This window comes from Scyliorhinus torazame, chromosome 12, assembly GCF_047496885.1.
Source record: "Scyliorhinus torazame isolate Kashiwa2021f chromosome 12, sScyTor2.1, whole genome shotgun sequence".
Lineage (NCBI taxonomy): Eukaryota > Metazoa > Chordata > Chondrichthyes > Carcharhiniformes > Scyliorhinidae > Scyliorhinus > Scyliorhinus torazame.
The window spans coordinates 28,931,348-28,954,402 of NC_092718.1; the positions used below are offsets into that span (position 1 = coordinate 28,931,348).

Below are 23,055 nucleotides of genomic sequence, written 5' to 3' on the forward strand. Positions count from 1 at the left end.
ACCCAAAGATGTGTAGGGTAGGTGGATTGGCCACACTAACCGGCCCTTAATTGGAAAAAATGAATTGGGTACTCTAAATTTCTATTTTTTTTAAAAAGAGGTGAAAGTGGCTTTAAGAATTCAGGGATAATCACAGACCGCTTTCCCCAAGTTGCACGCTTCTAACACCTATATAATGCTGACATCGGGATCCTGAAGTCTTTGGGAAAAATCCTCACCTGGGTGTCTGAAATAGTGGGCAGGATTTTCTAGTTCTGCCAGCGGTGGGAATGGAAAATCCTGGCAGGACGGTCATTCGGTCCTTTGCATTTACCTTGTAAAAATTCAAACCAGAAAGAAAACACCACGGGCGCTATTCACCCCCATCACGCCAGGTGGGAGAATCGCCGGGGCACCGCTCGAATCGTGCCACGCCGCCCCGACCCCCGCACGCGATTCTCCCACCCCCCCCGGAAACCAGCAGCGCGCGATTTGCACCTGGCCGCTCGGAGAACCGGCGAGCAGCGAATCTCCGGCCCAGATGAGCCGAGCGGCCGCTACGACACGACAGGCTCCCGCCGGCGCCGTCCACCCCTGGTCGCTGCCGCGGGAACTCTGCAGGAACGTTGGGGGGGGCGGCCTGTGGGGGTGGGAGGGGGGCTCCTTCACCAGGGTGGCCTCCGATGGGGTCTGGCCCGCGATCGGGGCCCACCGATCGGCGGGTCGGCCTCTCCCCCCCCCCCCAATTCTACCTCCTTCCGCGCCCGTCCCAGAACACCAGCGCCATGTTGGTGAGGGGCTGCCGTGCGTAAGACGTTCCCCACGCACGCGCAGGATGGCGTTGGTTGGTGCGGTGCCCATTTGGCGCCGCTCAAGGACGCTGGAGCGGAGTGAACCGCTCCAGCGCCGTGCTGGGTCGTGCCCGGGCCCTGTTCACGCCGTCGTCAAATGCGACGGTGTTCACGACGGCGCGAACACTTGGCCTCCATATCGGAGAATCGCCCCCCGCATTCCCAAACTCCCAGATTGCAGCAGTTCTCTTCCTCACACCCCAACGCCTTTTTCTCCCCTCCCTCCCCATCCCTCTAATTTCCCTCCCTTTTGCTCTTTTTTCCTCATCTCCCCCTCCAAATCTGAAGTAACCTTTTCCTGCCTCAGATTTGAAGTCAGTCGGTGAGCAGCAAGGGCCGTGGCAACAAGCTCAGTATTCGGGAAGTCGGGTGTGGGTCAAGAGAGGTCGGGGGGGCGGGGGAAAGAGCTTGGCAAGGCCCAAAACCTGCAAGGTCAGCGGAGAAAGGGAGATGGAGGGGGAGAGTTTGGAGGCTAGAGGGAAACGTTTAAACCTTGATACTGGAGGGGAGGGCAAGGGGAGACAGAGTTTATACTCTGATACTGGGGTTGGGAGGAGTTTAGCCCTGCGCCCTGTGGGGGGGATAATGGGTGTAAATGATATACTATGAGACTTAAATGAATTAAGAACTGATGGGATCAGATAATGCTCTCAAGCATGTAATGTATAACGGAATGACTTTCAGGGACGAAATGGAAAAACAGAATGAATTCAAATATTAAGTAATTAATTTTCTTGTATTTTCCAGTGCAGGTTGTTGAGAGTATTGGATAGGTTTCAGCGCACTGGATAGCTTTAATTGGAAATTTGGTGTCAAATTCATTCCAAATTAGAAATGTTTATATCAAATTGTAATTGAGTGTATTGAGCACATGTGAATGCAAAAATGACGTTAACATTGTTTAGGTATGAGGGCAGCACAGTGGCGCAATGGTTAGCACTGCTGTCTCACGGCACCGAGGTCCCAGGATCGATCCGGGCTCCAGGTCACTGTCCATGTGGAGTTTGCACATTTTCCCCATGTTTGTGTGGGTTTCGCCCCCACAACCCAAAGATGTACAGGTTAGGTGGATTGGCCATGCTAAGTTGCCCCTTAATTGGAAAAAATGAATTGGGTATCTAAATTTATTTTTAAAAAGCTTTCTTTAGGTAGGGATGTTCCGAGATTAACAGAATGATCCTCCCATTCCGGAACTCTAATTGTTCCTCCAGTGTTGCCGTATTATGTATTTTATTTTAATTTTACTTTCATGTACTTAATGATCAGTTTGAGCTGCTCGCAGAAAATACTTTTCACTGTATCTCGGTACACGTGACAATAAACAAATCCAATCCCTTAGAGTAGGACATTTAAAAGTGTTATTTTAGTTACCATCTGATGGGGATCGGCTAAATGTAAAGGAAGGAGAGGGCTATTGAGTTAACTGACACAGGATGGGAAGTGAATCTCCTGACTCATGTAAAATGTGTCTCATTATACTGGACCTGGAATAGTTTCAAGCTTCTGTTTGTTTCCAGCATTCACCTGTTCACTGAAGTGGGTCTTACTAGATGATACAAATCTCTTAGCAAATCGGCCCGACAGTTTACAGGCATTCCAGAAATATGCTGCGCATGAAGAAAGAGTAAGTACACGGGGTAGGGTTTCAGTTATTCTTGGGGCAACATTACAAATTTTGAGATGCATGAAGACAAATAACCTGTGGCATTTTCATTATGCCCCCATTAAGCTTTAAGGGCAGCCTATCTGTGGGTATAGAACAACTTATTAAAAAGGAGAAAACATTTTGTTATAAGATAAAAACAGGACAATTTTATCACCAGAGTGCTGATGGATTATGGAGGAATAGTGCATGAAAGAGAGGCTGTTTATTGCCTTATGGGAAGGGAAAATTATGGGCTGGATTCTCTGGTCCCCAGTCGCATGTTTCTTGATGAAGTGCCGTTTGCTAGCGGCGGGATACTATACTCCCGCTGCTTGTCAATGCAATTTCCCATTGAAACCACCCTATGCTGCTGGGAAACCCGTGGTCGGGGGTACGCTGCCGGCGCAAAAAGAGAATCCCATTAGCCGGAGAATTCCGGCCATATATATCAGCAATTATTATCCTATCAACACTACGTTAAAAAATGTTATTCTCTTGATTAACCTTAATAGTTTCCTGAACTGACGGTTCATATTCTTGGTCGTACAGAACTTTGAGTATTGATTAAAAAGGCACACGCTGTTGAAGTTTTTGTCTTGTACTCATCAGGACAGAAAAGAGCGAATAATAATTCATACCTTCGTTGACAAGTAGACTTTGACTGTCTGAGGCATGCCTCATGGAATTCACCAGTGGACAGTTGCCCCCCATGCTTTTGTTCAATTGAAAAATGTGCAATGTCTGGAAAGAGGGTGGCACGGTAGCACAGTGGTTAGCACTGTTGCTTTACAGCGCCAGGGTCCCAGGTTCGATTCCCGGCTTGGGTCACTGTCTGTGCGGAGTCTGCATGTTCTCCCCATGTGTGCGTGGGTTTCCTCCGGGTGCTCCAGTTTCCTCCCACAAGTCCCGAATTTGGACATTCTGAACTCTCCCTCTGTGTACCCGAACAGGCGCCAGAATGTGGCAACGAGGGGCTTTTCACAGTAGCTTCATTGCAGTGTTAATGTAAGTCTACTTGTGACAATAAGGATTATTATTATATTCCTTTTGCCTGTTGAGGACAGGTTCCTGCATGAGCCACATTGTGAGCCTGACCATAAGTTGGTTGTTAGTATAATTCGTAGCACACTTGGGATTGTTCAGTAAATGCAGTCCAATCACGGAATCTCAATTTAAAATTATCAGTCAGGTTTGCAATGTGGCTCACTTGTTCTTACTGGAAATACATATATTATTCCACAAAACCCTGTACTCTGCAAGCAGAAAGAACATGTCCAAGCATTTCGCCTTTTTCAATTAAGCAAAAGCATGGATTTAAAGTACCCAATTCTTTTTTTTCCAATAAGGGGGTAATTTAGCAGGCCAATCCATCTAGCCTGCACATCTTTGGGTTGTGGGAGTGAGACCCACGCAAACACGGGGAGAATGTGAAAACTCCACACGGACAATGACCCGGGTCCTCGGCACCATGAGGCAGCAGTGCTAACCACTGTGCCACCATGCCACCCTGCCTTGACCAGACTTGACTTTTAAAAAAAAATGTAAACAAAAGCTTGGGGGATTACTGTTCCCTGGTGCATTCTCCATGGCAACTCCTCAATTAGAGTCTACTTGTCAACAAATCAGCACTGTTTTCTCATGCAGTATAATTTGTTGTTCTTTTTGAAATTTGGTATTCTTGTGTCTTCCTGATGAGTGCAACGCAAAAAAAGCTTCGGCGCCATGTCTCTTTTTTTCAGCAGTATTCACGTTCTGTGGGAGAGATGAAACAGAAAAAGGAAAAAAAAACTTCTCACCAATGTCCTCCCATCTATCGGAAACAGATTCATAGTTCAATCCTGTGAACTACCAATATTAAGCTGACTCCTAATCACTAGTCCCATATATCTCCCTACCCCTCTATATTTAGATATGATTCAAAGTGACAAAAAATACCTTTAATTTTAGCTGAATGCCATCATCTGGAAGACGGTTATCCATAAAGATTTGGACCTCGGTGAGTTCTGTTAGCTTGGTAGACAGAGACAGATCTTCAGCCGGAGTAGTCATTAGTGTTTCCAGCTCTTGTGCATGGGGATGGGCAATACTGTGAGTTGAAGAAGCTTTCCTTGCCCTGCGGTAGTGAGCATGTTCAGTAGTCAGGTGGGAATCGGGGCCTGAGGAACCTTCTCTATCAATGAAAGCATATGTAACATTAGATATGTGTACTCAGTTAATTCAGCAACAACCAAATAGCAAAAGTAACTGCCTGAATATTGCCTTTGTGCCGGGACCTGCCCTTTCTTCTCTGATGAGACTTTGATAACAATAAGATAGAACCTAAGAAAAGGATGTTTTTATTTTAAATGTAATAAATTTAAAATGATTAGCACTGCTGCCTCACAGCGCCAGGGACCCGAGTTCAATTCTGGCCTTGGATGACTGTTTGGAGTTTGTACGTTCTCACCATGTCTGCGTGCGTTTCTTCCAGGTGCCGGATCCGGTTTCCACCACAGTCCAAAGATGTGCAGGTTAGAATCATAGAATCCCTACAGTGCAATGGGGGGGGGGCATTCAGCCCATCGGGTCTGCGGCGATCCTTCAAATGAGCACTCTACCCATGTCCATCCCCCGTCCAACCTGCCCTATCCTTGCGCACTCACGGGGCAATTGATCATGGTCAATCAACCTAACATGCACATCTTTGGACCGTGGGAGGAAACCGGAGCACCTGGAGGAAACTCACGCAGACATGGGGGGAATGCAGAAACTCCACACAGACAGTGACCCTAGGTCGGAATTGAACCCGGGTCCCTGGCGTTGTGAAGCAGCAGTACGAACCACTGTGCCAGTTAGGTAGATTGGACATGCTAAATTGCCCCTTTGTGTCCAGGAATGTATAGTTTAGGTTCCGTGGATAGGGTAGGAGAATATGCCTTGATAGGGCACTCTTTCAGAGGGCCGGTGCAGACTCGATGGGCCGAATGGCTCCCTTCTGCACTGTAGGAATTCTATGATTCTAAAGACTAACAGGATAGCACACCACAGTCAGTTTCGTGCATGTTGGTTGGAGCAGAGAAAAAGTTCTCAAAAAATTAATTCAAGGGGTGTGGGATTCGCTGGCTAAGCTAACATTCATTGCCCATCCCTAGCTGTCCTTGAGGTGGTGGTGAGCTCTCTTCTTGAAATACTATGGTCCATGGAGTGTAGGTACACCCACAGTGCGAATAGGGAGGGAGTTCCAGGATTGTGACCCAGTGACAGTGAAAGAAGGTGATATATTTCCAAGTCTGGATGGTGAGTGGCTTGGAGGAAAAAATCCAGTTGGAAGTGTTCCCATGTTGTTCTTTTCCTTCTAGATGGTAGTGGCCATGGGTTTGGATCGGGAGGGGGAGGGGCGGGGGGAGAGAGGATTTGGATCTAAGCAGACAGAAAATAGCGACTTAAATCAGACAGTTCTTGTAATTCTTGCATGCTTGCTCTTACATAGAAACAGACTCAATAACGTACAGTCAGCCATATTTCTCAAATTATGAATAACACGCAAGTTGGACAAACCAGAAGGAGGGTATGGTAGGAAAAAAAATTACATTCAGGATAATCTTTAGGTGTACACTTCAGAGGAAAGGACATTAAATTACAAGCAATCTTTCAAACGTTTTGCCCACATGTTCAGTTGTGCAATGTTATAACAATGGGTTTTCACCTTTGGAACCCGAATCAGATTAATGAATTAAAATTCTCTGACGTCTTTTATTTTATCTATTCTTTCATGGGATGCAGACATCGCTGTCTAGGCCAGCATTTATTGCCTATCCTTAATTGCCCTCGAGAGGATGATGGTGAGCTGCCACCTTGAACCGCTGCAGTCCAGACAGTGCTTTTAGGAAAGGATTTCCAGAATTTTGACCTGGAAACATTGAAGTACAACGGTATAGTTCCAAGGCAGGATGGTATGTGACTTGGAGGGGAACTTGTAGGTGGCGGTGTTGCCATGCATTTGCTGAACTTGTCTTTCTATGTGGCAGAAGTCAAAAAGGTGGAGGGAATAGAGATATTTCCTTTATCTGCCATTTGTAGCAAAATCATAAATATACACTTTACACTTGTGTTCAAAATGTGCCATAAAGACAGAACAAAAGGAAACCTTTAACCATGGGCAGTTTATAAGCTGATCTGCGTGCTTGATACTGATTTACAAGCAAAATGCAGTCAACTGTTCATTTATATTAATGAGTACTGACACCATACATCGTTTTAAAAAAATTTAGAGAAGCCAATTCATTTTTCCAATTAAGGGGCAATTTAGCGTAGCCAATCCACCTACCCTGCACATCTTTGGGTTGTGGGGGTGAAACCCACGCAAGCACGGAGAGAATGTGCAAACTCCACACGAACAGTGACCCAGAGCCGGGATCGAACCTGGGACCTCGGCGCCGTTAGGCAGCAGCACTAACCACTGCGCCACCGTGCTGCCCCTGACACCATACATCTTGAGCATGTATATTTACTTCAAAAATTGGAAAAAATGTTTCATAATATTAAAGCACCAAAGTACCGTTAATACTTTCAATACTTATTGATCTGCAGTATCATTGTTGCAGAGGCAGTCAATGCAAATTCATTAAATGAGGCTCATACAATATTCCAAATGAGTTACTTGATATACACTAGCACAGTACTAACCAATCAGTGGAATTGTTAACACCCACTGTGAATAGTCGGTTTTTGTGAGGCTGCACTCACTTGGCATTGAGTTAAGTTTGTCGAGACAAATTTCACTTGGAGGATTCGGGCCCGGAGGGCGACTGTCCGAAGGCTGTCAGCCGCCCAGTGTCGGGAGCGCAGGGTGCACGAGACGCTCTGTAGCGGGGTGCGGGTCTCACTCGTGCCTGACACTGCGTCGCCCCTCACCCCCTCTGGGGAACTCCCAGAATCTGGCACATAATAATTGAAGGTTCTGCCTCTGTAGATAGTTCAGGCAGTGCCCTATTTGCGCCCCCCCCCTTCACCAACACTCCGACTCCCTCCCTCCCCACCACCCTCCTTCCTTTCCCTTGTTTTGGTACAGAGGCGAGGGTATCTGGTCTCTCCAGCGCAAAGTTTAGTGCTTGTACCATTTGTTTTTTGTAGAAACGTGTTGTGAACGGTTTTAATAATCAGAGTATCCACCCCCCCCACCCGTACATTGGTACTGAGGGGAGGGTACCCTGTTTCTCCAACACAAAATGAATGTTTGTACCATTTGGCTTTGTATATATTTTTTACTGTTTTAATAAAAAGATATGGATTGCTGATAATGCCCCATGACTTCTACCACGTAGAAGGACATGGGCAGCAGATGCGTGGCAGCACCACCACCCGCAAGTTTCCATCCAAGTCACACTCTGAAGTGTATTCCTAAAGATCATCCTGAATGTAGATTTTCTTTCTCCACCATACCCCTCTTTCTGGTTTCTCCAGCTTGTGTGTTATTAATGATTTGAGAAGTGTGACAGACAGTATGTTCCTGAGTCTTTCCTGTGCAAGTGCAAGAGCAAGCATGCAAGAATTACAAGAGCTGACTGGTATAAGTCTCTTATACCAGCCAAAGTGCAGTGTGAGCATTGGTAATATTCATCAGTATGGTTCTCATTCCACTACAATATAGACTGACATTTCTTATAAAGGTATTTTCTGCCCCCCGAGATCCTCCCTCCCACCCCTCCAAAACCCCTGGCCACTACCATCTAGAAGGACAAGGACAACAAATAAATGGGAACACCACCACCTGGAATTTCCCCACCTGACACTCAATATCCTGACATGGAACTATATCGCTGTTCCTTCACTATCGCTGGGTCAAACTCCGAGAAGCCCCTTCCTAATAGCCCTATTAACAGTGGTTAACACAGCCTGAACCGCTTACGACAGATTAACTATCCAAAATGAGTAACAATACAAATACATTAGGCAGACTTAGCTCTTTACCTCCGTTTGTTGTTGCAGAAACTGGCACAGATACAAAAGAGAATGCAAAGCAGCCCGAGGCAGACACCCACAATGATGCCTGTCACTGAATGTATATCAAGCAGATCATGCAGCCCTGATAGCAAAAGAAAACAGTCAGTAGCCTGTCACTTCTGTAAAGTGCATCAGTGATTATGAAATTGAAGGTGTACGTCATCATCCCAGCACAAACTTGAATTCAAGTACTCACCAGAATTTCAAAGCACATGGGCGGGATTCTCCGACCCCCCGCCGGGTCGGAGAATCCCCGGGGGGCGGCGCGAATCCTGCCCCACCGCCAGCTGCCGTATTCTCTGGTGCCGGTTTTCGGGCGGGGGTGAGGATCACGCCACACCGGTCGGGGGCCGTTGGCAGCAGCCCCTCCCGGCAATTCTCCGGGCTCCGATGGGCCGAGCAGCCGTCGGTTTCTGGCCAGTCCCGCCGGCGTGGATTAGACATGATCCCACACGGCGGGACCTGGCTGGTAGGCCGGCTGGTGCGGTCCTCGGGGAGGGGAGGCGCGGGGAAATCCGTCTCGGGGGGGCATCCACGGTGGCCTGGCCTGTGATCGGGGCCCACCAATCTGCGGTGGGGCATGTGCTGTGGGGGCACTCCTTCCTTCCCCGCTGGCCCCTGTAGGGGTCCGCCATGGCCGGCGCGGAGAAGACACCCCCTGCACACGCACCAGAATACGGCGCCAGTTCTGCTCATGCGCTAACTCACGCAGTCCCTTTGGCGCCGGCTGGCGCGGCGCCAACCCCTCCGGCGCCGGCCTAGCCCCCGGAAGTGTGGAGAATTCCGCAACCTCCGGCTGGCCCGACGCCGGAGTGGTTTGCGCCGTTCTTGGCACCGGCGTCAGGCCAATTTGCCGATTGCGGTGCATCACGCCCCATATATTTTCCATTTAATTCCATGAAAGGACTGATATTAGGTTTAATATTCTCACACAATTCATTGCAGTTTAATGCTTTGTGGAAACACAAACACTTCACCATTTTAGGTAGTAGATTAATGACCTCCAGTTTCAATTTGCTGAATGTTACATCATTCGTTCTGCATCATCGGGGCAGGTCAGCTTAGCACATAAATAGTGAAATGAGCACTGAGCGGTCATACTGCAACGTTTCAGCAGCCAAAGGGCAGTGTAATATTCATCAGTATAGTTCTCATTCCACTACAATGTAAACTGACATTTCTTCTAAGGGTATTTCATTTATAACAATATTTGTTAAAAGGTTCTAAATAGGTTGTGATTTCCTCCTCCTGCCCATTTAGCACTGAGGCCAGAGTTCGCCCAGAGCCCTAACCCCATCTTAATCTGAGATATCCCTGGGTGAGAAGTCATTATGTATGTGGAGCAATTTCTGGGGACATCTATGCTCATCTACTACTGCAAGCATAGAACACTTTGCACTAATTGAGCCAAGAGGTAACTTAAAGGAGCAGAGAAAGTGTGAGGACTAGATCAAGCTGTGTTTTAACGGAAGTTGAGCCGGAAGCCATCAAGAGTTGAGAGATTGGGGGGGGCAGCGTGGTTGGCACTGTTGCCTCATGTCGCCAAAGACCTGGGTTCGATCCCGGCACCAGGTCACTGTCCGTATGGAGTTTGCACAGTCTCCCCGTGCCTGCATGGGTCTCGCCCCCACAACCTAAAGATGTGCAGGGTAGGTGAATTGGCCAAGCTAAATTGCCCCTTAGTAGGGGAAAAAAGAATTGGGTACTCTAAATTTATTTTTAAAAAGAATTAAGAGACTGGGGTGGAATGAATTTCGGAACCTCACTGCCACTATCCCAATGATTAACAGAAGTCTTATCTAGGAGTGATGGTAAGAGGGGTGGACAAGACTGACCACTTGGTTAACATATTGGAAAATGACGGATGCCCGTGTAACATGCCCGAGCAAGGTGTCAACACTTTTCGCAAACAGAGGGAGATCTTTGGTGAGGAAAACAAATCATTGAAATCTTTTTTTTTAAAGCCTACAAAAAGTGAATCACCGAAAACCCTGGTTAATGTATTAAAGAGCAATTTATGATGTGATTTTTCACCTGTAGTCAAGAGAATTGAACACTCTAAAGAATCAAATTACTGCATGCTATGATGCTTCACAGAGAAATTGAACTCCATCTCAAATGGGCCGGCCTGATTTACTTTTTCCTTGATTCATTAGCGGAGCAACTTGCTATTGCAGAAAACTGTTTTAATATTCCACACTTGTAATTTGAGTGCATTTAATTTTGATTCCTGGCTTACTACGGTTAATTAATCTTGCACATATGCATTAATAAGTTATTTACTATTCTAGTTCATTGTTTTGCAATACATATCCAAATTATATAATACCAAAGAAGCATGGCCAAAGCTTACCTAATATTCGTTTCGGCAGGGTTTGCACATCTTTTGTTGTGGAGTATGGTCCTGTTCCTACAACTGTCTTCGCACCCATCTTGAAGAAGTAGCGAGTATCACTCTCTAGTCCCTGCACATCAGTACTGAAAATGTGCCCTGAAAATATAAAAATGACTACTGAAGACACTTGCAACACAAACTGTTATCAGCAACCTAATCCAATCGATATCTCATGACATTTCTGAGTTATAGGCAGACAGTCATGGTACTACTTCATTGAGGGAACACTTGCTTTGGACAGACATGCATAAAGTTGATGAATCTTCAGCATGTGGTCTTACCTTGAAGTTGAGTGTACATTCTCCCATTCATTGATGTTAGCTCCCAATTTTTAACTCTTTTAGTCAGGATATTCTAATGACTCGAGCTGCACTAAATTGCCCTTAGTGGTGGGTGGGGTTACTGGGTTATGGGGATAAGGTGGACGTGTGGACCTTGGGTAGGGTGCTCTTTCCAAGAGCCGGTGCAGACTCGATGGGCCGAATGGCCTCCTTCTGCACTGTAAATTCTATGATTCTATGCACAAACAGCATAACTGTAAGATTAGTGCAAAGTAGTTTTACTCTGCGGAGCTGCAGTTATAGTGAAATGCAGAACCCAACCTGATACCAGGATGATGCATGATAAGCTCTGAAAAACTGAGCCTTGCTGCAGTTCAGTTTGGATTTTTATATCCAATCAATAATTCAAGTTTAACATTGAAGAGTTGTAAGGGTTTAGCTTTGCATCATCACTGACCTCGTGCCGTTTGAACACATCCTCACCTAGATAAAACACGGCTGTATCCCATGTTCAGTGAACGAGACCAAAACTGATAAGAGCTCATTCGAGAATACAAGATACATTTTATTTTTGAGTTATCTCAAAAAGTTTCATTTAACAACAGATTATGAATCAAAATCTTATACTGTGATTAAGAGTGGACTGTAGTTTATCCACAGCTTTAAGGTCAAGGTAAACAAGGCATTGATCATTTTTTAAAAACTGCTCTTTATAAACTTGTTGCTGAGACACCTGCATATATATGTCTTTGCTCCTGTCTTTTGTATTTTGCTCTAGGTTACAGATTAATGGCAATTCCCATTTTAAAAAACACAAAGGGTTTGGATAGCAAAATTTATTATTTTCCCAACCTTTGAAGAGATGCAACGAGCAAGGACGCAATCATTCTCAAATCACAAGATAGTTGAAATAATTGGAATAGAGAGGTTTCATGTGAAACCTTTTGCACTCTGCAAGCTGAGTTCCAAAAATTGCATCAAACATTACGTCGTGCTAAGAGTACCTAATATGGTTGGTTCCATCTATTGAAATATTGTAAGCCGACTGAAAATGATCTACAACAAAACGTTTACTGAATAAAGAAACAAATTATGGATGCAGAACACAATTTTGCAAAAACTATTGAATAACCAGTCTTTTCTCTAGTAGGAGTGGAGTTGCAGGTGATGAGAATTTCAGCTTGGCTCACTCTCACCAGTGGGAAGGTTGCGAATTCAAGTCTCACTCTTAAAGACTTAAAACACAGAATCCAGGTGAGCACTTCAATGCAATACTGAATTTAAAAAAAAAAGAGATGTTAAACCAAGATCCCAGTTATCCTTTCAGGATCCCAAAGCATGATTCCAAGGAATGCAAGGAGTTCTACCACTGCCCTGGACAACATTCATCCCATGGCTAACACAAAGGAAACAGATTATCTTGTTCTTTGTTTTACTGACAGTCACATTTGACTATGCTTCAAAAGTAATTCATTTACTGAAACTCTTTTTTTTTTAAAAGCATATCCTGACATTTATATAAATTATTTAGAGATGGGTATTGAAGGCAAAATCTCTAAATTTGCAGATGATTCTAAGCTAGGGAGAATATTGAATTGTGAGGATGAGGTTGAGCGACTTCAGAGGAACACTGTCAAGCTCGCCAAATGGGCAGGTATCTGGCAGATTAATTTCAATGCAGAGAAATGTGATGTAATGCATTTTGGGAGAAGAAACAAGGGGAGACAATACAGGCTCAATGGTACAACTTTGAGAGGAGTACAGGAGCAGAGGGACCTTGGGCTTCAAGTGTATAGTTCTCTGAATGTTACCAGGCACGTTGAAACAGTTGTTAAGAAAGCTTAGAGTATAAAAGCAAGGAAGTGATGCTACACCTCTACAAATCATTTGTCAGACCACATTTGGATTTTGTGTTCAGTTCTGGGTACCTTGGGCGGGATTCTCTGATCCTGAGGGTAAGGGTTTCTCGATGGCGTCAACATGCCCTCAGTATCAGCAATTCTGGCCCCTACAGGGACTGATCTCGGCGTCAACTGGGCGGCGCGGGGTCTGCGCATGCACAGTGGCACCGGCGTCAAAGTGTCCATGCGCAGTGGCACCGGCGCAAACACGTGCATGCGCAGTGGCTCCCTTCTCCGCGCTGGCCCCGACGCAACATGGCATAGGACTAAAGGGGCCGGCGTGGAAGAAAGGAGGCCCCCAGCCCGAGTGGCAAGCCCGCCGATCGGTGAGCCCCGATCGTGGTCCAGGCCACAAAGGAGGCCCCCTTGGGGTCGATCCCCCCTCCCCCTCACAGGCGGCCCCTGGACTCTTCCACGCCGAGGCCCAACCAGCTGAAAGCAGATTAGAACGGCGCCGGCGGGACTCAAGTTTTTTGTAACGGCCGCTCGGCCCATCCCGGGCCGAGAATTGGCGGAGGGGCCGCGTAGAATGGCCCCCGAACGGCGCCGCGCCGGCGCCAATTCCCGGCTCTGCGGAAACGCGATTCGTGCTGGTCATGGGGATTATCTGGCCCGGCCCCGGGCTGAGAGAATCCCGCCACTTATTTAAGGAAGGAAGTTAAAGCCCTGGAGAGAGTAGAGGAGATTTACTTGAATGATACCAGGAATGAGGACTTTTAGATACAAAGAAAGATTAGAGAAATTGGGCTTGTTCTGTTGAGAGCAGTGAAGATTAAGGGGTGACCTTAATTGAGGTGTTCAAAATTATGAACAATTTTGAAGGATATTGTTTCCACTAGTTGGTATGTTAGTGACTAGGGCTCACAATTTCAAGATGGTCAACAAGAGAGCTAGTAGTGAGAGGAGGAGAAACATCTTTACTCAGAGTTGTTGGGGTTTGGAATGTGCTGCCTGGGAGAGCGGTGGAGGCAGATTCCATAGGAGGGTATATATTTGAAAGTGATGAATTTAGAGGAATAAGGAGATAGGGCTGGGAAATAGGACGAGCTAGGGGCCGGTGCAGTCAAGATGGGCTGAATGGCCTTCTTCTGTGCTGTAAAATTTTATGAATGGTATTGTACGTGTCTTTTCCAAACAAAGGAAACTCTTAGACTGTTTAAATCTTAATCTTAATATCAAAAGTTATTTTGTCTCCAGTCAACAGAATGATCATGAGAATCATTGCATTTTTACAGCACAGAAAGAAGCCTTTCGACCCATCGTGTCTGTGTCGACCATCAAGGACCTATCTATTCTAATCCCATTTTCTAGCACATGGTCCATAGCCATGTATGCATTTTAAGTGCTCATCTAACTACTTCTTATACGTTGTGAGGGTTTCTGCCTCTGCCACCCTTTCAGGCAGTGAGTTCTGGATTCCTACTACCTTCTGGTGAAAATGTTTTTCCTCACATCCCATCTAAACCTCCTGTCCATTACCCCTCCGCTAAAGGGAAAAGTTCCTTCCTGTCCTTGCCATCAATGCCCCTCGTAATTTTACACACCACAAATAGGTCCCCCTCGTCCTTCTGTGCTCCAAAGAAAACAAACCCAGCCTATCCAGTCTCTCTTGAGAGCTGAAATGCTCGAGCCCAGGCAACATCCTGGTGAATCTCCTCTGCACTCTCTTTTCTTTCATTTAAAGTACCCAATCCTTTTTTTCCAATTAAGGGATAATTTAGCATGGCCAATCCACCTAACCTGCACATCTTTGGGTTGTGGGGGTGAGACCCACACGGACAAGGGAGAATGTGCAAACTCCACACGGACAGTGACCCGGGCCCATGATCGAACCCGGGTCCTCAGCGCCTTGAGGCAGCAGTGTTAACCACTGCTCCACCATGCCGCCCCTCTGCACCCTCTCTAGTGCAATCACTTCCTTCCTATACTATGGCGACCAGAACTGCACACAGTATTCCTGTTGTGGCCTAACCAGCATTTTACACAGCTCCATCATAACCTCCCTGCTCTTAATATTTTGTGCCTCAGCTAATAAGTATCCCATATGCCTTCTAATCACCGTACCTACCTGTCTTGCTATCTTCCGAGATCTATGGATATGCACACCAAGGTCCCTCTGATCCTCTGCACTTCCTAGGGTCCTGCCATTCATTGTATACTCCCTTGCCTTGTTAGTCCTCCTAAAATGCATTACCTCACCCTTTTCAGGGTCACAAAATAAGTTACTGCATAACAATAATGGATGTGAGCATTTTAATATTATTTGATTTGATCAAGTTGGAATATTTCTCAATGCAGGGAATAGAAATGCATGGGTAAAACAACTAACTTGAAGCACAAATTTAATTTAATTGGAATTGGTGATTATCGAGATTGATTGTTTTATTAAATAAGATTTTTATATTTTTCAAGGATTCCTCAACTTGTATCATTATAATGAGATAACATATCAATAGCACTCCTAAATGTTCACACTGGTGTGACATTTTCCTCGTGTGGCACATTCAAGAGAACAGATCATTTGTATTTAATGGGGCTGTTTAGCACAGGGCTAAATCGCTGGCTTTGAAAGCAGACCAAGGCAGGCCAGCAGCATGGTTCGATTCCCGTAACAGCCTCCCCGAACAGGCGCCGGAATGTGGCGACTCGGGGCTTTTCACAGTAACTTCATTTGAAGCCTACTTGTGACAATAAGCGATTTTCATTTCATTTCATTTCCCGTACCAGCCTCCCCGAACAGGCGCCGGAATGTGGCGACTAGGGGCTTTTCACAGTAACTTCATTTGAAGCCTACTTGTGACAATAAGCAATTTTCATTTTCATTAATGAGGGACAAAGCACAGTTTTTCACCTAAAATTATTTTTTGACTTTTCCCCAATATTCACCTTCCTTGGATAGTGAATTCCATCGGTCATCAGGTTGTGTGTAGTTTGCATTATACAAAATAATGTATTCAACTATAATGCCATTTGGTTCAGTTGGAGGCAGCCATCGAACTCTGACTGAATAGGCATTAATTGGATTCAACTTCATGTCTGATGGAGGAGTTGAAGGTTCTGAGGAGAAACAAGGACTGTTAAGAAACTAAAGTTCACACTGGATACGTTATTGAAAGACAACTTCAAGAATTTCCACTAACCCTTCTTGTGCATGCCATACTGTTCTGATAATCAATCAAGATCGAGTTCTACAGTTTGTTAGCGGAACCATTTTTAATATTAAAAAGGCATGTCAATACACTGTCCCACAAATTGGACAACAAATAAAATTATTTCTCATTTCAGCAGGGCCATTAGTGACCCACGTAGTGAATACAAAGGAAATGGGGGCAAGTTATCCAGGTTCACCGTGTGATTTTCAGCAGTCAGCTGTGACAGAATATGGGATTTGGAAGTAGGCCATCCAATCAGAATGATAACTACCAGAACACAGTGTGATGGGAGCTTGGGTGAAGAGATACGATGTAAAACAAAAATCTTTTTTAAAGATTGAAAAAGAAATGCTTTCAAATTTCCTACCTCCAAGAAGATATTTCCCATTGTGCCAGTCAAAAAGGAGCTTGCTGGAGATCTCATGTCAAATCTACCAGCAGGGAAAACAGGTGTCAATAACCTGGACAGGACTTGCACCTTTTGCAGTCCTGATGTTGATACTCATACAATACCATTAAAATTTCAGCCCCTACTAGTCAATTCAAACAGGTTGTTTTCTGGCCCAGGGACCCTCGGAATTATACAAGATATTTGATTACTTACTACAGGGCATTTTTCATTAGATTCAACCATCTTATTAGTGAAAATAAACCTTCCACTGAGTCAATTTAATTAAAAAAGCTCCCAGGGGTTTGTTTAACTGGAAGCAGCATCTTATAAACTTTTATTGGATTGCATGCAATAATTTTGTTGACAATTTCAATGCACCAGTGTATTTCTCCTAGAAGTCCGCAGTGATTCACAAAATGTTTTTTTTGAACAAAAATAATTTGTAGACCATATGTTATATTGAAGAACTATTCTACACTTTTCCATAACTTACATCTAACATCTTGTGGGGGACACATCCGCTAGATTCAATGCAAAATGTTATTACAGACGTGATCATACAGATCTGGAAACACGATGAACTTAATTTTCTTGACCAGCTAAAACACAATACAAGGTCCCAGCCAGCCAAAAATTGGCAATCAAAACACTGGAAAGCCACTTGCAAAAGCTGAAGTCTATTGGCTTATTTTGATGCGAATGACCATTTTCTATTACACACTGGTATAAAACAGGATGCACTGAACTAAGATGGAAATCTTGCCCGATTTCAGCTCCAAACAAATGTATTGTTGCATTTGGGGTTGATGTTGCGAGTTCTCACCAAAGCAGTCCAGAATTTAATTCCAATATTAAAAAGGTGTGGAATCCCCATTCCATTCTATGGCCAGCAAGCATGCTGGATGCCAAGTTCAATAAATGCCATGAGAACCTGGCATCCAGAGTTTCTGAGGTATACCCTCAGGCTGAAATGTTAAAAGGGCACAGATTCCAAAGGTCTTTTGGCTACTTCAGGATCTTTATTGAAAGATTTTTAGTTGCTTTATTTCTCTTTCAGCCAATTGCACTGTATTATTGTTCTATCAATTCTCAATGGGAAACATCTGTGCTGACCTTTGGGAAGAGGGAGGTTTATGCAAGGACGTCAGGCAGACCTAGATGACAGTGGCATTGTGCCCTCTGCCAGCACTCGCTGGTCATGCAACTTAAGTTAGCGATGGCAATACCTCACTGGCAAAGATTGTGATGGTGGACCCTTCTCTTTCCATAGGCAGCCGATCAGACAACCTCCAGTGACATTATTGTGAGATGTGACTGCCTGGCTAACTTATGCTTGAAGTTCTTCAGAAGCACTCTGATCATAGCAGGTCACAATTTACACGGCGCTGCATGAAAGAAAGTCTGCCAGAGTGACCACAAATAAATGTTGTCTAACTGGCTACATCCACGAGATGACAACATTTCTGAAACTCTGACACATGCACCTGCTATTTCTGATAGAAAAGACCAGCAGACACACAGGAAAATGATGGCTATGACCTGCTTTATCAATGCCTAGCTCAGTAGATGCCTTCAGCTGTGGTCTGAAAGTTGCTTAATTTACTTGCAGGTATGCTGCAATGCTGTCTTTTTTTTAAAAAATGTTTTTATTCTCCATTTTCACATTTTCCTTCAGAATTTTCACCCCACCCACAGACAATAAATGGTAACAAATACAAAATCAATCCCCTTAACAATAACAACGATCCCATCCTCCCACCACCCCAAACAACGGCCCACCCCACCTGTCAATATATGCATCCAATAAAACAAACCCTCCCACGGTGGAAACAAAAAACAAAGGAGAAAAAGAAAAAGGAGTCCGGGACCGCCCATGTCACCATTAACCTATAGAGTCCACTCCACCCCCCCTACACTCAACGCCATCCAACCTCTGAAAGAGTACCGTCCATGATACCCAAGAGTTGTACCCCACCCCCACCCCAGTCTCCAACTCCTCCCGTCCACTGCCTCTTGTAAAACTCCTCCCCCCAACCTTGGTTCCTTCCCCCCAACTTTCCACCCCGGCTAGACCACTCGGACCCTGTTCTGCCAGGCTCCGGCGGCAGCAGCCCCTCCCCCCACCTCACTCCCGGTCACTGGCCGGCTTAAACCGGCCAGCGTGGAGGCCCCCGCCCGGGTCCCTTTGCCCGGCCCTAGGAAAGCCCAGTAATCCCCTTTTAGCACACAAACCCCGCATATCCACCTTGACCCCAAAGAGCCCTCATTTCGAGTGAAAGTCCCATCACTTCCCTTGTCCAAATATATACAATATTGGCTCATTTAGCCCATACACCCGCACGCAGTGAAACAATAAAGAAGAAAATACAGGCATGAGGTTACATCGGCACATGGCCATTTCTCAATTTCTCAGTTCTGCCACAGTCCTTCTGCCTTCGCAAACTCCTCCGCTGCTTCCGCCGTTCCAAAATAAAAGTCCCTGAGCTTGTAAGCCACCCTCAGCTTCGCTGGATATACAATGCCGCACTGCACCTTGCTAATGTACAGTGCCCTCTTCACCCGGTTGAAGGCAGCCCGCCTCCTCGCCAGCTCCACCGTAAAGTCCTGGTATACACAGATACCAGCTCCAGCCCACTGCACCACCCACTTCAGCTTGGCCCAGCACAGGACCTTCTCCTTCGCACTGTACCTCCGGAAGCACAGAGTCACTGCCCTTGGCGGCTCACTCGCCTTTGGTACAGGCCTCCACGACCGGTGAGCCCGATCTAGCTCATATCGGGAGGGATCCTCCCCCTCCTCCAATAGTTTCGCCAGCATCGCGGCAAAATACTCAGTCGGCCTCGGTCCTTCAACTCCTTCGGGCAGCCCCACAATCCTCAAATTCTGTCTCCTGGATCTGTTTCCCAGGTCTTCCATTTTTCCTCGCAGGTCCTTGTTAATCTCCATCACCTTCCGCATCTCCTTCCCCATCGAGATAAGTTGATCACCGTGCTGCAATAATGTCTCCTCCACTTCCTTCAGCGCCTCCCCTTGCTCCCTCACCTCCGCTACTGCGCTCGCCACCGCCGTCGTCACCGGGGAAATCACCTCCTCCACCAACACACTCAAAACCTCCCTCACCTCGTTCCCCATTGTCTCCATGTATTTGTAAACTGCCTTTCGAATTCCGCAGCCATCACCTTAGTTATTTCTTCAGCCGTAAGCAATGCGGCCTCCCCTGGTGCTCCAGCCTCCATTTTCCTTGGTGACCTTTCCACTCCCCGACGGACCTTCAGCTGTCTTTTTTACGGCCGTTTCTTTGCTCACCCTCAACATTTTTCTTTACTGTGCCTTCACTGTGCCTTCTCCCTGCTTTTGCCGCCTCCGTGGACCCTGGGAACGGGCTTAAAGCCCCGAAAATGCCGTTCCCGAACGGGAGCCCTCCATTGTGCGGCTGCCTCCCACCCGCCGTCACCGGAAGCCCCCGCTGCAATGCTGTCTTGGTTGGTGGGATGGCAGAGTGCAACCACCTTTGCTACAGAGCCAGCTCAACTTCACAGGGCAAAGATATCAGGTTCTAGCTGCTCCATTGCTTTTCCGTAGACTCATACTTATATCTAGGATTTATTTTCTCTTCATTATTGCTTCTTGCTTGAAAACAACTACTATTCATTTGATCTTGGGCAAGATTAATTGGTAGAGATGTCTTTTAAAGCTCTCCAAAGGTTTTTGAATCTTCCTTCTTGTGGGACCCTATAAATTGTTGCTAAGGCTTTAAATCTGACTATTAATACTTACGCAAATCTGCTTATATCAGAGAAATGAATGTTACTGAGTCGATTTTGCATCAGTTCTTAACGATTATGGACCAAACTAAACCTGAAGGTAAAACTCAGCCCCATTATCTCTAATGGTATTGAACCAGTGAGTGTGCAACAGATCTTGGGGATTACCAAGGAAATCTCGGGAGCACTAATCATAAGTGGGAAACAATCAGTGATTAACAATGTAACAGTCATGTACTCACTGTCAGACAAGGTCAACCCCTCTACAATGCCACTGAATGGTCCATCAACACCAATTCCATGGGACTGGACTGCAAATTCATACCTGGTGTATGGCTTCAGGCTCGTGATGAAAATCTCTTCTTCAGAGCTAGAAACAGCCAAAAAATATTGAATACTAGAAATTAATTTTAACATGCAAAGTATTCATGGTCACACAATGTAAAATGTTTTTATATTTATGCTTTTTACATTGCATCAGCTGTGGCTAAGTTGGCAGCACTCTCACATCAAATCAGAAGTTGTAGGTTCAAGCCCCCTCCAAGATTTGAGCATGTAAACTAGGCTGGCGCTCCATTGTAATACTGAGGGAGTGCTTTCTTTCAGAAAGAGATGTTAAAACTAAAGCACCTGACCCTAGTGGTGAATGTAAAAGATCCCATGGCAATATTTGAAACAGCAGGGGAGCTATCCTCAGTACCCCAGTCAATGTCAATCCCTCAATCAACATCACAACAACAAATTATTTGGTCACTATTACATAGCTGATTGTGGGAACTTGCTGCACGCAAAAATGGCTGCCGCATTTCGAACATTATAACAGTGACAACACTTCAAAATGCAGTTCAATGGTTGTAAAGCACCTTGGGACATCCAATGGTCGTGAAAGTTGCTATATAAATGCACATCTTTCTTTTTGTTTATAAACACAATATTATGTTAATTTAAAAGGTAATGTGTTGTTTTTATATTAACTGAGCTTTTACATATGCATGAAATAATGTTTGTTTTTATGGTCATGTGCAGTTACTGTTCACATATTATCCAAAATGATCTTCACATATAACCGCTGATTGGATTGAGTTATTTTTCAAAATATCTATTGATTTAGGCAAAAAGCTCCATGAATCCACCAAACACTAATGGCACATAAGTTAGTAATGGTTAACTGTTTGCATTATGAGACTGCCATGGAAAAAAGTACAAACATAGCTCACACACAGTGCATGGATCATTTTGTAATAAGGAAGAGAGAGCCAGAGACACTGACAGGCCAGGATCTCACAACTAAATCTGCTGGAGAGATCTGTACAGGAGAGTCCATAGCAGGACAAAACAGTGTTCGTGTGGGCTCCAGGGCATTTGGTGATTAACCCATTAAAAAGCAGCTGAAATCAGGAACAAAGAAGTATAAAGATAAATTCTTGAGGTATGGCTTTATTAATTGTGCCAATGCAAATCAGGATGCGATGCCCATGTGTTTTATATGCAGGAAAGTATTAAAATGCTCATACTTCAACGGCATTTGAAGACTACGCATGGGGGCAGCATGGTAGCATAGTGGTTAGCACAATTGCTTCACAGCTCCAGGGTCCCCGGTTCGATTCCCGGCTTGGGTCACTGTCTGTGCGGAGTCTGCACGTTCTCCCCGTGTGTGCGTGGGTTTCCTCCGGGTGCTCCGGTTTCCTCCCACAGTCCAAAGATGTGCAGGTTAGGTGGATTAGCCATGCTAAATTGCCCTTAGTGTTGGGTGGAGTTACTGGTTTATGGGGATAGGGTGGAGGTGTGGGCTTGAGTAGGGTGTTCTTTCCAAGAGCCGGTGCAGACACGATGGACCGAATGGCCTCCTCCTGCGCTGTAAATTCTATGATTCTATGATAAGCCATCCGTCTTATCTCAATCTTTTAAAGTTTTCATCTTAAATAAAGACATGGGGTTGGATTCTCCGCGGTCGGCATTCTCCATTGCACTGGCAGCTCGGGGATTTCCCGACGACGTGAGGCTGCCCACAATGGGAAACCCCATTGGCCGGCTGGCGAGACGGAGAATTCGGGGGCGCTCCACACCAGAAATCTGGGGCTGGATTCTCCACACCCCAACGCCGAAATTGCAATCGGAGGGCAGGGGGGGCCTGATAAGCAGCCGGGCAATGTTCGGGCAGGTGATCAGGTTCGGGCGCGCGGCCTATATTTAATAGGTTCTAATTTTAATGTCCAGCTCCGAGCTCTGAGTCCGCCATGGAGCACAGAGGGGCCGCTGGAGGCTGTCACCCTGCGCATGCGCGGCCTCCGACCTGGAAGTGCGGGGGTGCGTATCTGCAGCAAAAGCTGCTAGATTTACACCGGATTCCTGCAAGCCACCTGCAGGGCTAGGAATATGTGGCCCTTTCACAACAGTTTTTCTGGCGTGAAAGCCCACAGTTTTTACGATGGTGTGGGGACATAGTTCCAAAAACAGAGAATCCAGCCCCAGGTACAGCGGGACGGAGAATCCCGCCCACAAGATTTCCCTATCGGAAACAATGTCATGGATATCACAATATATATATATATATATATATATATATATAATCTAGATGAGGTTGCCTACGCCATTAAACCTGCTGGAATTTGCAAGAAATCACTCACCGCATCTTCTTGAGAATAAACAAGCTCCATTAGTTTACTGGATCATACTACCTTACACAAGGGAAAAATCTTCACTGCTGCATATTA

The 23,055-nt window shown here is 45.6% G+C and overlaps 1 protein-coding gene across 3 annotated transcripts in view; it reads right to left on the minus strand.

Moving 5' to 3' along the window:
- Positions 1-23,055, minus strand: part of igdcc4 (immunoglobulin superfamily, DCC subclass, member 4) — a 366,490-nt gene that overhangs the window by 47,284 nt on the left and 296,151 nt on the right. For all 3 annotated transcript variants that reach the window (XM_072470589.1, XM_072470588.1, XM_072470587.1), the window contains 5 exons: positions 20,584-20,711; positions 15,921-16,091; positions 10,811-10,948; positions 8,425-8,539; positions 4,411-4,645 (listed from right to left, as the gene is read on the minus strand). In XM_072470589.1, coding sequence (XP_072326690.1) covers positions 4,411-4,645; positions 8,425-8,539; positions 10,811-10,948; positions 15,921-16,091; positions 20,584-20,711 — 787 coding nt within the window. The remainder of the gene's footprint in view (positions 1-4,410; positions 4,646-8,424; positions 8,540-10,810; positions 10,949-15,920; positions 16,092-20,583; positions 20,712-23,055) is intronic.